We start from the raw sequence: 13872 nt of genomic DNA, 5'->3' as shown, positions 1-13872 counted from the left end.
CTGTGATTTTCTTAGCAGGCCACGGGCAAACTCACATGACCCTCCTTGCATTAACATCCCTATCTAACGACAAATTCTCCATACATTCCATTCCCTTGCACCTCCATATAAATTATGAAAATTTAGTTTTAAACTTTTTAAGAAATTTAAATACCGTTGAACGAAGCATAACCTCACATTTTTAAATAACTTCAGTTGCACCTTTTACTCCATACCTCCTTTCTAGCCGCATATCCCCTTCTAGCGTAACACTTCCATTTTTTTTTTCAACCGCAACATTTGAGATATCAGTTTCATCATTTGACATCTTTTAATTTACTTCATATTAAATTCACACTTAAATAAGAGTTTGAGTCTCTTATATAAGTTTTTTCTCACATCGTAAAAATTCTATGAAGAAAATAATTATTGCATTTGCAATGGTTCCATGAAGTGGATTATTATTGCAATTTGTGAACTTTCAGAACCAAAAGTTTTTTTACCATGTGAAGATAATTTTTTTTTGAGTTTTGTACTCCATTTTTTGCACCTTGTTGATTTTTTTTTTTTGTGGCTTCAAGATTTTACAATAAGTGACTAAAAATACAACCATCACTAGTAAAAATACCATAAAACTTATTCAACCACCAAGTTCACCACAAACAATCACCACCACTTAATAAAAAAAAAAGAATACATCACATTTTTCACTATAGTTAGAAGTATATTGTTAAAATTAAAAAACAATATGGAGGTGGAGAGAGAATTAACTCTATCTAAATGTAATTTGCTTCTATTTTAAATATAATGTAAGTTTTTTGTACATTATATAATAAATATAAGAAAATTTCCTGTTTTACGTAAATATTCAATTTACTCTGCAATAAAATGCAAATTAGTTGCTTTATGAAAATAGATTAGTTATTTAATATTTTATTTAATTAATAAAAAAATATTATTTTAAATTTTAAAGGCGGTAATTTTGGTCCTTATATTTTATAGAAGTCATTATCCATAATTTTGAGTACCTTAGTTTTTAATTATTATTTTAAAAGTATTGATTGTTATGTTTAATGTTTACTAATAATGTGTGGTTAATAACTTGAAAATTAAAATTAGAAGGTAAAATATTGGACGACGTATTTTGTTTGTGGTGACAATAATTTTAGAAAATTATTGAATTTTAATTTTTATGATTTCTTGACATCTTTTTTGTTTTATACTCATCTTACAATTATATCAATTATTATTTTACTGTAATATAATATTTTATTAAGAAAAGTAGTTGTAAATAGGTGTTTTTAAAAAAGTAGTGGTGTGAAGATATATTTTTGGTACAATAAACCTTAAAATTAAGGAAATTTTGTCCTGCGGTTTATTTATGAGTGTATTAAACTACCAACTGAAAGAAGGTTCATGCCATTTTTTTTTACTTTATTAAATTATAAATGATCTTTGTAAATGTTTTAACATATGAATTTGAGATTAATTACTTTCCTTTGAATTTTAAGTATAATTGTATTCAAATTGAATAAAAAGGTAAAAATTACGGTTAAGTTGTTCAAGAGAAAAATATAAATTTCAAGTATAATTGTTTATATTTTAATGATATATATATATATATATATATATATATAAATTAAACAAAATTACAAATCCATTCTATATGTTTATGTTAAAAATTGCTAAAATATTTTTAATTTATATTATTTTTCATATTGATAAGATAATGACTTTTTTTTGTTGCTTGACAGAAAAAAAAAACTTATTATTTTAAAAATAAAATTTTATAATATTGTTTTTTTTGTTTTTTTTTAAGAAATAATAAATATTCCGCTATAATATCTGTCCGAAAGATGGTACAAATTTCTATTAAAAAAATATTATGAATTTTAATTTAAAAAATGAAAAGAAATATAATCCTATGTTTTTATGAAAATATACTATAATGCTAGTAATCGCCTTCTCCACTATTTAAGCTTCCAAATTCGAATAACATTCGGAGGTGAAACATGAACATTTACTTCAGGTCTCCATGAAGAACCTCAAAGTCATCATCAACTCCACCCAAGCCCAAGCCCAAGCCCTCAACCCGTCTCTGAAGCCCGTGTTCTATGCCTCCCTCCTCCAAGCCTGCATCAAAGCCCACTCCTTCCTCCAGGGCACCCTCATCCACGCCCACGTCCTCAAATCGGGCCTCCTTGCCGACCGCTTCCTCGCCAACAGTCTTCTCTCCCTATACTTCAAACTCTCCCCCCACTTCGCCCAGGCCCGCACGCTCTTCGATGGGCTTTCCTTCAAAGACGTCATCGCCTGGACCTCCATCATCTCCGGCTACGTCCGAAAAGCCCAGCCCACCCACGCCCTCCGCCTCTTCCTCCAAATGCTCCGCCTTGGCCTCCGCCCCAACGCCTTCACCCTCTCCTCCCTCCTCAAAGCCTCATCCCAGCTCCCAAACCTTCCCCTTGGCAAGACCCTCCATGCCATCGTCGCCACGCGTGGCTTCAACTCCAACTGTGTCGTCTCCTGCGCGCTCATTGACATGTACGGGAGGACCAGCTTGGTCGACGACGCGCGCAGGGTGTTCGACGAATTGCCCCACCCGGACCCCGTCTGCTGGACGGCCTTTATCTCCACGTTGGCGCGTAACGACAGGTTTAGGGAGGCCGTACGGTTGTTTTCCGTCATGCACGACGGGGGTTTGGGGTTGGAGGTTGATGGTTTCACTTTCGGGACACTGTTGAACGCGTGTGGGCACTTGGGGTGGCTGAGGATGGGGAAAGAGGTGCATGGGAAGGTTGTGACTTTGGGGATGCGTGGGAATGTGGTTGTGGAGAGTAGTTTGTTGGATATGTATGGGAAGTGCGGCGATGTTGGGTGTGCGAGGGTAGTGTTTGATGGGTTGGAGGGGAGGAATTGGGTGTCTTGGACTGCTATGCTTGGAGTTTATTGTCACAATGGAGAATCTGAGAGTGTGCTTGGGCTTGTTAGGGAGTGGGCTGTGGTGGATGTTTATAGTTTTGGGACGATTATTCGTGCGTGTTCGGCGCTGGCTGCGGTGAGGCAAGGGAAGGAGGTGCATTGTCAGTATGTGAGGAAGGGAGGGTGGAGGGATGTGGTGGTGGAGTCTGCTTTGGTTGATATGTATGCGAAATGTGGGAGTGTGGATTTTGCATATAGGTTGTTTTTGAGGATGGAGGTGAGGAATTTGATCACGTGGAACTCCATGATTGGGGGGTTTGCGCAGAATGGGAGAGGGCAAGAGGGGTTGGAGTTGTTTGAGGAGATGGTGAAGGAGGGGGTGAGACCGGATGGGATCAGTTTTGTGAATGTTCTGTTTGCGTGTAGTCATAACGGTTTGGTTGATCGTGGGAGGAGGTATTTTGATTTGATGAAGAGGGAGTATGGGATTAGGCCTGGAGTGGTGCATTACACTTGCATGATTGATCTTCTTGGAAGGGCTGAGTTGATAGAGGAGGCTGAGCGTTTGTTGGAGGGTGCTGATTGCAGGTTTGATCATTCGGTTTGGTCGGTTCTGCTTGGAGCTTGCACTAAGTGTTCTGATTATATCACAGCTGAACGTGTTGCGAAAAAGATGATTCAGCTGGAGCCTGACTTCCATCTGAGTTATGTTCTGCTTAGTAATGTTTATAGAGCAGTTGGCCGTTGGAATGAGGCCCTGGAGATCAGGAGGTTGATGGAGGAAAGAGGTGTTAAGAAGATGCCTGGCACGAGCTGGATTGAAAGTGAGAAGCAAAAGGGTTCTCCTAGTTTTGATCTGAGCATTGTTCGGAAGAGCATGGGAGAGGCTGCGTGATGATAGATTAGATATAAATTGGCAGGCTGAGTGCTGCTGATATAGTTTGTAGATCTAGCTAATGTTAACCTTTTTGACTGAGCTAACTCCTTAACTAGTGCAAGCATCAGCTTTGTCCAGAGATTCTACGGTGGTGCTGTACATGAAGAGATTTCTTTTGTCATCTGACTTGCATAGTATTAAACAGTCAAAAAACTTTTACTAGGTAACTGACTAGAAAGCATCAAATAAATTTTCTTGTCTGGTTGGAGGGATCAACATGAAATGCTTGCAGACATCATCCGCTGTTGCAGTCAAATGAATAAAGAGTAACACCTTGAGCTATTGTTGGGGTATGGTCTCATTACTAGGATGGCCTCGCTCGCTATTGAAGGGCTGGTTAATAATAATTTCCCTGACTGCATGCATTGGGTGCAAATTTTTTATAATGCAAGCAAACTGATCTTAATTCCTGTTTGCTATGAGGGGTGATCTTTGGACTGCATGATTGATGCAAAAACCCTACATCCAAAACTCGCAGGATCCATCAATCAAAGATAGAGACGGCACATGTAAAGATACTTCTACAGTCTAAGTGAGAGTTTAAGGAGGAAGGAGAGACCCAGGGACTTGAAAGGACCAATCAAGTGCATGCTCTAAAAAAACTGATAAGAAAAAGCTACTGTTAGTTTATTCTACCTATTTTTTATGCAAATCTGAGGCCAGTAGTACATCTATGAAAACTTGGAACTTTCTTTTGTCTAATAACTCCACCTTGTGGATTCTCTTTCAATCATGGTATATTACTTTGGCAAATTGTTCTTGCTTTCCCAATCAAATGAAAACTGAAAGCTTTCTTTCATCAAATACTAATAATAATATGTTGCAGAATTTTAAATTGGATGAGAATTCTAGACAAAAAAGCTATGAGGCTTTGACACATTTTTTAAATGGTATATTTGTGTCGGACTCATGTATCGGACATTGATACTCCTACAACACTTGTAGGACACGTATCAGTGAAGTGTACAATTCAAAAAATATTTGTTAGATTTCTGATAATTTTAACATGGTTCTAATATAGTTTTAAGAAGGAGAAATACATTAATTTTCTAAAAATTCAAACTTATTATATAAAATTTTATTATGAATATAAAAATAAGCAATAAATCATTTTAAATTAACAATGACAAACATCTTTCTGCGATAAGTCATTTTGAACTAACCATGAGAAACATGAAGGATTATGGGCAATAAAGTAAAGGTTCCAATGGAAGCTGTCAGGATTTATCGTTTAATCCTTGACACTAAATTTTATTTAAACTTAATGGATACTTTTTATGTACCTAGTATCTCTATAGGTAATTGAAATAAAATTCATCAGTAATTTAGAATTAAATACAACATAAAGATTATATCACTTTAGTGATTAACAAATCTATCATACAAATAATTTCAAAAATAATATCATTAATTGAAATAAAATTCATCAGTAATTTGGAATTAAATAAAACATAACGATTTGATCACTTTGGTGATTACAAATCTATCATACAAATAATTTCAAAAATAATATCATTAATTGAAATAAAATTCATCACTAATTTGAAATTAAATAAAACATAAAGATTTGATCACTTTGGTGATTACAAATCTATCATACAAATAATTATTTCAAAAATAATATCATTAATTGAAATAAAATTTATCACTAATTTGAAATTAAATAAAACATAAAGATTGATCACTTTGGTGATTACAAATCTATCATACAAATAATTCCATAAATAATATCATTAACTGAAATAAAATTCATCACTAATATGGAATTAAATAAAATACCAAGATTTGATCACGTTGGTGATTACAAATCTATCATACAAATAATTCCAAAAATAAGATCATTCATAAAAAAAAATACTCATATATATATGTATATATTTATGCCCTTACTTTTATTTATCATAATATTTTCATCTTGCATTTAAATAAAACAAAAAAAAATCATGATTTATGATGTAGCGGAAGACTTGAGATTTCATTATTTTAATTCGAAATCAATTTATAATGCAACATAAATAAAGGGATAAATTAAACCTTAAAATTTATCCTCAAAAGATATTATTTTCTTAACAATATTCATAATTTTAAAATTAGGGTTCATAAAATTGGAAAAAACATCATTCACGGAGAATCATAAATTTGAGCAACCATGCTTTGATACCACATGTAAAATCAGAAGGGTGTAAAGTAATAAACAATGTATATATATAACTTCTCACATTAACCAACCAATGGACCTTTTATTTTATTAAATCATTTTCCGGCCAAAAGTCTAACACCTATTCATATGAGTCACATTATAAAATTAATTTACATAATTTTCTAACATATGTATATGACACCTTCTACTTGTTTGATTTGTGGACTCAAGAAGAATCTTAGTTCTCCCATCATACTTATTTTAAATTTATTTTGCATTAACTTAAAGAAGTCCTCACAAAGAGGTTTGTTAGTAGCATCAAATATGATGTCATCAATAAAAAAATTACAATAATAAATTCAGAAAAGTAATCTCTGTGGAACAATGTAATGTTTACTTTCACTCTTGTAAAATCATTTTCAAATAAAAAAGGGAGCTTAAATGCTTATACCAAGATCGAAGAGTTTGTTTAAAAGGTAGCAATCTCAAACCAAGGGGTTATTTTGCATATACTTATTTTTTTATTAGACAATTGATGAATGTACTTTTAACATCCATTTGATACAACTCCATTTTACTGAATATAGCAAATAAAAGTAGAATGTAAATTGCCTCTAGCCTAACAACTAGAGCATAAGTTTTAGATAATTATCTAACTTTGTTTCTTACAAACCTTATGTTGTTCGTCAAACTTGTTCTTGAACAATTATTTTTATCCTACGATATACTTGTTTTGAGGTGACCTTGTTAGTTGAGATATGTTATTTTTCTGAAATAATTTTTCTTGCATGGCTTCCATCTACCTTTCATAATCTAATGCTTTATTAATGTTCTTAGGTTAGATATTTAATGTCAAGGCTAACCGATATTTGAGAGATAATTTAATCCTTACTTCTTCATTTAGATTGCTTATGATAACATTAGTTGGATGGTTCTTTGCCATGAGTTAATTTCCTCCACTATGTTCATGTTTCTCAATCAGACCTTCTATTGTGTCTTCAAAATCGTTTTAAATACTAAAGTAAGACCCCTTCATCACTCCTAGAGTAAAACTTTTGAACACTCTCATTGGAGTTGAGAATAAAACATGGAACTACAAAATAATGGAGATAAAAATTTGTTGGGCTTTCAATCATTCTATAATTCACGATGAATCTTTTTTATCAACTGTAAATTATATTATATAAGTAACATGTTATATTAACTGCTTCTGCCTAAACTTGTTTAGAAGATGAGTTTGCATTAAACATTGTTCTAACCATTTCTTTTAAATATTTATTTCACAACATCATTCTGTTGTTGAAGTGTTCGTGAAGTTAAAAAGTTAATACTAAAAGGCTTGAAATTTTTCATTTTTTAATTTACCTTCATTGTAACTTTTGATGGTGAAAAAAAGATAGACCATTTTCATTTGGAACATTTTTATAAAATTTAAAGAAGACTTTGAAAGAATCAACTTTGTGGGTTAAGAATTTCACCAATATCTATCTAAATTAGTTGTCTAGTGTGATTATATCATATTGTTTTCCACCATTGAGAGACACAATTATGGTACAATAGAATAAATCCAAGTCTAAAGAGACATATAATTAGAAACTTCGTTAATACTTTTGAAAGACATTTTGACTTGCTTTTATTTTATACATTTTCACAAATAAAATTATCTTTGAATGATATTGCTTGCAAACTCCTTACTAGATTATATTTTTCTTTTTCATTTTTGAGATAAACCTAAAGGTCGCATAATCACACCTTTTTGTCTAGATCCTATGATCTTCCTTTATAATCATGAGCATGAGACATGAGACCTTCTAAGTTGACAACTCATTCATATCAATCTTGTACAAATTTCTTTGTCTATTAGCTATAAATAATTTGATCTCACCATAATTTCTTACCATATATTGGTCTTTGTTGAGTACAACATCATATCCATTATCACATAATTTACTTATGATAAGTATATTGTGTTTTATATTGTTAACTAAAATGACATTATTAATAAAAGGTAAAATATTCGTATCTATTTATCCAACTTCAATTATTTTTTTTTATTGTCTTTTAAACGTTATTATTATCATTTCTTTCTTTTTGAGGTCCTAAATTATATACTTTTTCTTATATTATGTGTTATGAATAACCATTATTCATGTGTTTTCTTCTTATTATTAAAAACGTTTCTAAAAATAATTATTTTTTATTTAAGTACTTATACATTATTGGATTCTTTGACATTAGTATTTTTTTTATAGGATATCACTAATTGACATATACTAAATCGTTCGAATCTTAACATGATTAACTTAATTAATAATTAAAAAAATATAATTCTTTAATGAAAGTGAACCAATGTAAATTTTAATTTTTTTAATCTTACACGTTACATATAAATAAAACATCTAATTGTATGTTATACAATTTAAAAAATATTATTTTACATAAAAAAAATTTAGTCAATTAAGTATTTTTGGAATTATACAACTTTTTTTAATTATATTTTTTAGGATTTCAATGATTTTCTTGTAACTTTTTTCCGTAAATATACGAATGCCTACCGTGATACTCAAACAATAAAAAGATCTAGGTTTTCTTTCTTTTTGTGTGTTATGCATAGTTTCTTTTCTCTTACTTTCTTTCCGAAAATTATGTTATGATATTTTTATAAATTAACCAATAGTGAGATAATCTTCTATATACTTGAAAATAAAGATTATAATTTTGAACTTATTGAAACTAAGAAAAATAACCAAATCTTAATAAATAAAAATAAAAATATAGAAAAAATACCAATAACTTGCTTATAAATTAGATATTTGTTTTTAAAGCCCATTAAAAAAAATGATTTTATGAGGTATATTTGAAGGAAGAAGAATGTTAAAAACCCTAGGGTTTAAGGAAGGAGAGCGAAGAGTGTGTGCGTGAACTGCAGAGGAAAAGAATGAGTTTGGTGGCAGGTTCGTACGAGAAATTCATCTGGGGTCTCACCCTAAAGCCCCAATCCCAAACCCTAACCCCTCTCTTCTCCTACCCTTCCCACCTCTCCTCCATCAAAACCGTCGCCGTCTCCGGCTCCGTCGTCGCCTCCGGTGGCGCCGACGACACCATTCAGCTCTACGATCTCTCCACCGCCTCCTCCCTCGGTTCCCTCCACCAACACTCCGCCTCCGTCACCGCCATCTCTTTCTACGCTCCTCCCAACCTCCCCTTCCCCCGCAACCTCATCTCCGCCGACGCCTCTGGCTCCCTCTCCATATTCGATGCCGACGGCTTCGTCCACCTCACCACGCTCTCCGTCCACCGCAACTCCGCCATCAACGACCTCGCCCTGCACCCCTCCGGCGAGCGCGCCCTAACCGTCGCCCGCGACAACTGCCTCGCCGTCGTCAACCTCGTCCGCGGCCGCCGCAACTGCTGCTTGCGCCTCGACAAGGAGGCTACTCTGGTCAAGTTCAATGCCTCCGGCGACCACTTTTTCATGGCCACGAAGGAGAAAGTTTCTGTCCACCAGACCGAAGATGCACGGATATTGTTCGAAATGGAATGCTCCAAGCCCGTTCTCTGCGCTGCTCCTGCTAGGGTTTGTGCATCTTCAAATTCTTTCTGTTTTCTCGAATTATCATCGAACATCAAGTTTGCTTCATTGGTTTTTTTTATTCCCTCTGTTTCTTCTTTGGGTGCTGCTGACTTGTCTTAACTGTTAATGATGCACTGTCTTATATTGTAAGAAGAGGAAGAAATTTTCTCCCTGATAAGGAATTCATCATAACCATTGATTTTGATGAAAAAAGGAGAAAGGAAAATATTGGTACTGGCTTTGCTGATTGATGTTAGTTCTTGTCTTTCGGAGGAGTTCTGGCTACATAGTAATCTATAATAACATGCTTTGTTGTATGTTTTAATGATGAATTAATGGTCTATGTGCTATGTGTATGCGGGAAGTTCTGGATTTTTAATGATGTGCTATGTGTATGTAATTCCTATATAATTTTCTCTCTTACTGCCAATCGAGAGTGGGAAGGTCAGTGTTGTGTAATACATGTGAATGTAATATAAATCTTCTATTAAGAAAATATTTGTATGAAGTTTATGATATTGGTAGTGGGGCTGGTCAAGGTATGTATGGTATGGTATATAACTATCTTTTTTTCCACTGGTATACCACCCTTTTCCCATGTAGCCGGTTTCACTGGTGGAGTGAACTATCTTTGATATTGATGATCAAGTTTAGGGCACTGTAATTTGTGTGGTGTTATCAAGTAACTAACTCTGATATTATTTTAATATTTAAATTTTTTTATTCCTTTTTGCAGAATGGACTTCTTTACACTGGTGGTGAGGACAAAAGTATCACAGCATGGGATATCAAGACTGGAAAAGTTGCATATTGCTTGGAAGATGCACATACTTCCCGTGTCAAAGGTATTGTTGTACTCACGGATACTGATGGTGCTACAGGGGATGATGACCCTTACCTAGTGGCATCTGCATCATCTGATGGCAATATACGTGTTTGGGATGTTCGAATGGCGGTCAGAGAGAAACCACTAGCTGAATATAACACTCGGTCAAGACTGACATGCCTTGCTGGAACAAGTCTGAGATGTAAGTTGTAAATACTAAATCCTCACACATGCTTTTTGTTAGAATAGATTAACTTGTCTTCTGATCAACTCTGGGAAAGCTAAAATTCTTGGTGTATTTTTTTTATATCTTCCATTGCATCTTTATTGTAAGAACTCTCTCTCTCTCACACACACACACACACACATATATATATATATATATATATATATATATTTGAATCAGCTGAAAGATTTACCATCAAGTTGGTATATGAGTAGGCCGATCCTGCTTTGTCTGTCATTGTAGTGAGGAAATCATCACCTGCCACCATCTATTGTTGTTAGCCATCATCCTTATCCTTCGCAAGCACTGGATCTGGTGCAGCTTGTTGAGTGGCAGAGAACCAATCTTGTTTTTCATGAGAGAATCAAAACATTGTTTCCAATCCTGTAATTCATGGTAGTCAAACACTTGGAAATTAATTATTATTTTGTTCAAGAGAAGTTGTTATCCAAGGAAATTCGCTTTGAATTTGTCAGCTTCAATGATTAGCTTGTAGATATTTTGGTCAAATTCTTTAAGAGGTTCTCTTGAATTCAATTCTTTAAGAGGTTCTCTTGGTAATACCATATGAATGCTCTAACTCAAAGGGGAGTGTTAGAATAGTTTAATTTATCTTTTGACCAACTCTAGGAAAGCCCAATAAACTGTATTTTGTTGTATCTATTTGTCATCTAGAGTCTTTGGTGCAGCCTTTTTATATTTTGCCTTTGTATATCTGATGTAAGAACTTATATGTATATATGTATGTAGATATATGTGTGTGTATATATCTATATACATGAATCAGCTAAGAGATTATCATCTTCGAAGCATCGTCTTTTTAAGCTGCTATAGCATCTGTCCTTATTTCTTCTTTATTTACTATTTCCCATCAAAGTGCACTGAACTGCATATTTTGTCTTGAGCTATTGATGAGTTACCATTTTTCAATATTTATGTTAATCTGTTTGTTTCTTATTGTCTGTCACTTGGGTATTTTAGTTTGTATTAGTATTTGCCACTTTAGAAAACCAGGAAAGCATTGATTATTTTTTCAAGTAATACCTTTTTTATTGGTTTCTCACCTAAATTAAATGAATCACAATTATAGCCATTTTATCACAATAATTCATGCAGTTCATAATGTTCTTAACCTTACAAGGAAAATAATGCTCAGTTGGAAAAGAATCTGGTGTTGTCAATCAAATTAGTTTATTACTGTCTAGCAAAAATTTAGGATTACTGGCACGTGTGTATGTATATCGAATATGAATTTGAACATTGTATGAACTCTGAGGTTCCCTTGATCATCCTAAGCTATGAACTTTACTGTTATTATTTATAGTCTTAACCAGTGCTTTTGAATGTCTTCACTCAAGAGCTGCGCTTCCTCAGCTTTGTGGAAGAATGGTTTTGTAACTACCTACGTAGAGTTGGCAAAAGACGATGCCTTTTGAGAGTATCATTCCATCTTACATAAATTAGAAGAATAATGGGAACAGAAGGGAATGCTCTCTAAAGGAAGATACAAACCTTTGAATTCTTTGGGCTATTTTATATATAAAATAGCTTTTATAAGTATAATGTTATATTTAATGAAAATGAAGCATTGTTTAATTTTGGAGTTTGTGTTCAATTTCACAGCATCATCCCAAATCCGATGATGAGATTTTAGTTTCTGTAATAATTTGACCTAGTGGCTCGTTGTAGTTCAAGGTTTACTTGGATCTTATATATATATTTTGAATTTTTGTTTGTGCAGTCCGACGACAAAGAGTGAAACGACAAAGAGTGGAGGATGAAAAGGAAGGAAAGGTGGATGATGAAACGATAGAAGGTTAATTAATAGCTTTGTGGATGGCATAGTTGGGAAAAGGTTTTTGGTTATTGACACCACCCTTTGGAAATTGCATTCAGAAATATATTGCTGCTTGCACCAAGGCGATTCTATCTCAGTTGCAGGATTATGATCCCTTGTTACACCCAAATGCTGATTTAGCTGTGAATGCCTACTCATGTATTCTGAAATTTTATATTATTCTGAATTTTGAAACAGGAAAAAAATCATGTACGTATATTTTTTCTTCGATATAAAATTTATTCTCAGCAAGTCCATTATTATATATACATATGTATGTATGTGTCTATGTTGAAGGATGTACATGTAAATTTTTCCTAGTATAGAAAGGTCCTAAAGTAAAGGAGAGTTTGTCCTTATTTTAGTAGGCCTTTTGACCCACATATAGAGGTGAAGTAAAAATGCACAATTTTCATCAACTACTTTACATTCAATATAGCTTCCTTTTTTGTTGTAAGCGTATAAAAATGGGTAATTTTTTTTATCCAAATCCTAAAAGTTTGGTAATCATACACTGTTAAATTAAGTTTAATAACATTCCTAGTTAATATCAACAGTTAACTTATCATAAAATAATCTCTAATTTTTAAGATAATTATTGCAAAATATAACAACAAATTTATTATTAGTTATATAATAATTTATAATTAAATGATATTATAATTTTTTAACTGTTAGTATAATATTATTTATCTTTCGAATAGTTGAACATATGAGAAATTACTATTAACTGAATATTATTAATGTATTTTAACTAAATCATTATCAAAATAAATACAAATTAATAATAAACTTTTCACTGAATAATCTACTTAATAAAAAATTTCATTAAATATCACTCATAGATATTTATTAACTCACTTATTATTTACAGTGGATGGATGTAAGCAAATGCGTAAGAGATTTGCTATCATACACATTACTCTTAGAATGAGCACGTTAGCAACAAGCAATTATTACAAATTTACAATATTTTAGAATGAAATACTAGGTGTATCGCTAACAGCTTTTAAAAACGAGTGTAAATTGGAAATTTTCCCACATTACAAAATTCTCATTTCACTCATTAATTTTCTTATAATATAATAATTCTAAGAAGTAACTTATATTAATTTAACAGTTTTAATCAATGATTCATATTTAATAACTAAATTATAACAAAAACAAAGGTAAGCACAATTGCAAAAATATGCATTTAACAACACTTTTTTTTTCTTATAGTCTAATAGTTCTCATGTCTAACCCATTTAACAATACTTGTTTTTCATCAATTATTTGAAAATCAATTAAAAACATCACATTTATGTAATTAGTATGCAATATGATACTTTTATATTTTAATTATAGTTACTACAAAAATATTATATTGTAGTCTTTCTCTTACCTTTATTCTATATTTTTATTTAAACGCTCTTTTTTTCAAACTCGATT

General features: G+C 32.6%; 2 protein-coding genes across 2 annotated transcripts; both read left to right on the top strand.

Annotated features, from left to right (window-relative positions):
- Nucleotides 1-1783: 1783 nt before the first annotated feature.
- LOC137822572 (pentatricopeptide repeat-containing protein At1g03540) lies at nucleotides 1784-4585 on the top strand. The gene has a single exon (XM_068627483.1). It carries the CDS (start codon nucleotides 2015-2017, stop codon nucleotides 3794-3796), a length of 1782 nt encoding a protein of 593 aa, XP_068483584.1. The 5' UTR covers nucleotides 1784-2014; the 3' UTR covers nucleotides 3797-4585.
- Nucleotides 4586-8845: 4260 nt separating this feature from the next.
- On the top strand, nucleotides 8846-12693 carry LOC137821100 (uncharacterized). Its single transcript, XM_068625526.1, has 3 exons — nucleotides 8846-9555; nucleotides 10289-10580; nucleotides 12346-12693. Exons 1-3 carry the CDS (start codon nucleotides 8917-8919, stop codon nucleotides 12423-12425), a joined length of 1011 nt encoding a protein of 336 aa, XP_068481627.1. The 5' UTR covers nucleotides 8846-8916; the 3' UTR covers nucleotides 12426-12693.
- The last annotated feature ends 1179 nt before the right edge of the window (nucleotides 12694-13872 follow it).

Source organism: Phaseolus vulgaris, chromosome 9 (genome assembly GCF_000499845.2).
Source record: "Phaseolus vulgaris cultivar G19833 chromosome 9, P. vulgaris v2.0, whole genome shotgun sequence".
NCBI classification, from domain to species: Eukaryota; Viridiplantae; Streptophyta; class Magnoliopsida; order Fabales; family Fabaceae; genus Phaseolus; species Phaseolus vulgaris.
Note: the sequence above shows the minus strand (reverse complement) of the source record. Positions and strands in the feature narration are given on the sequence as shown.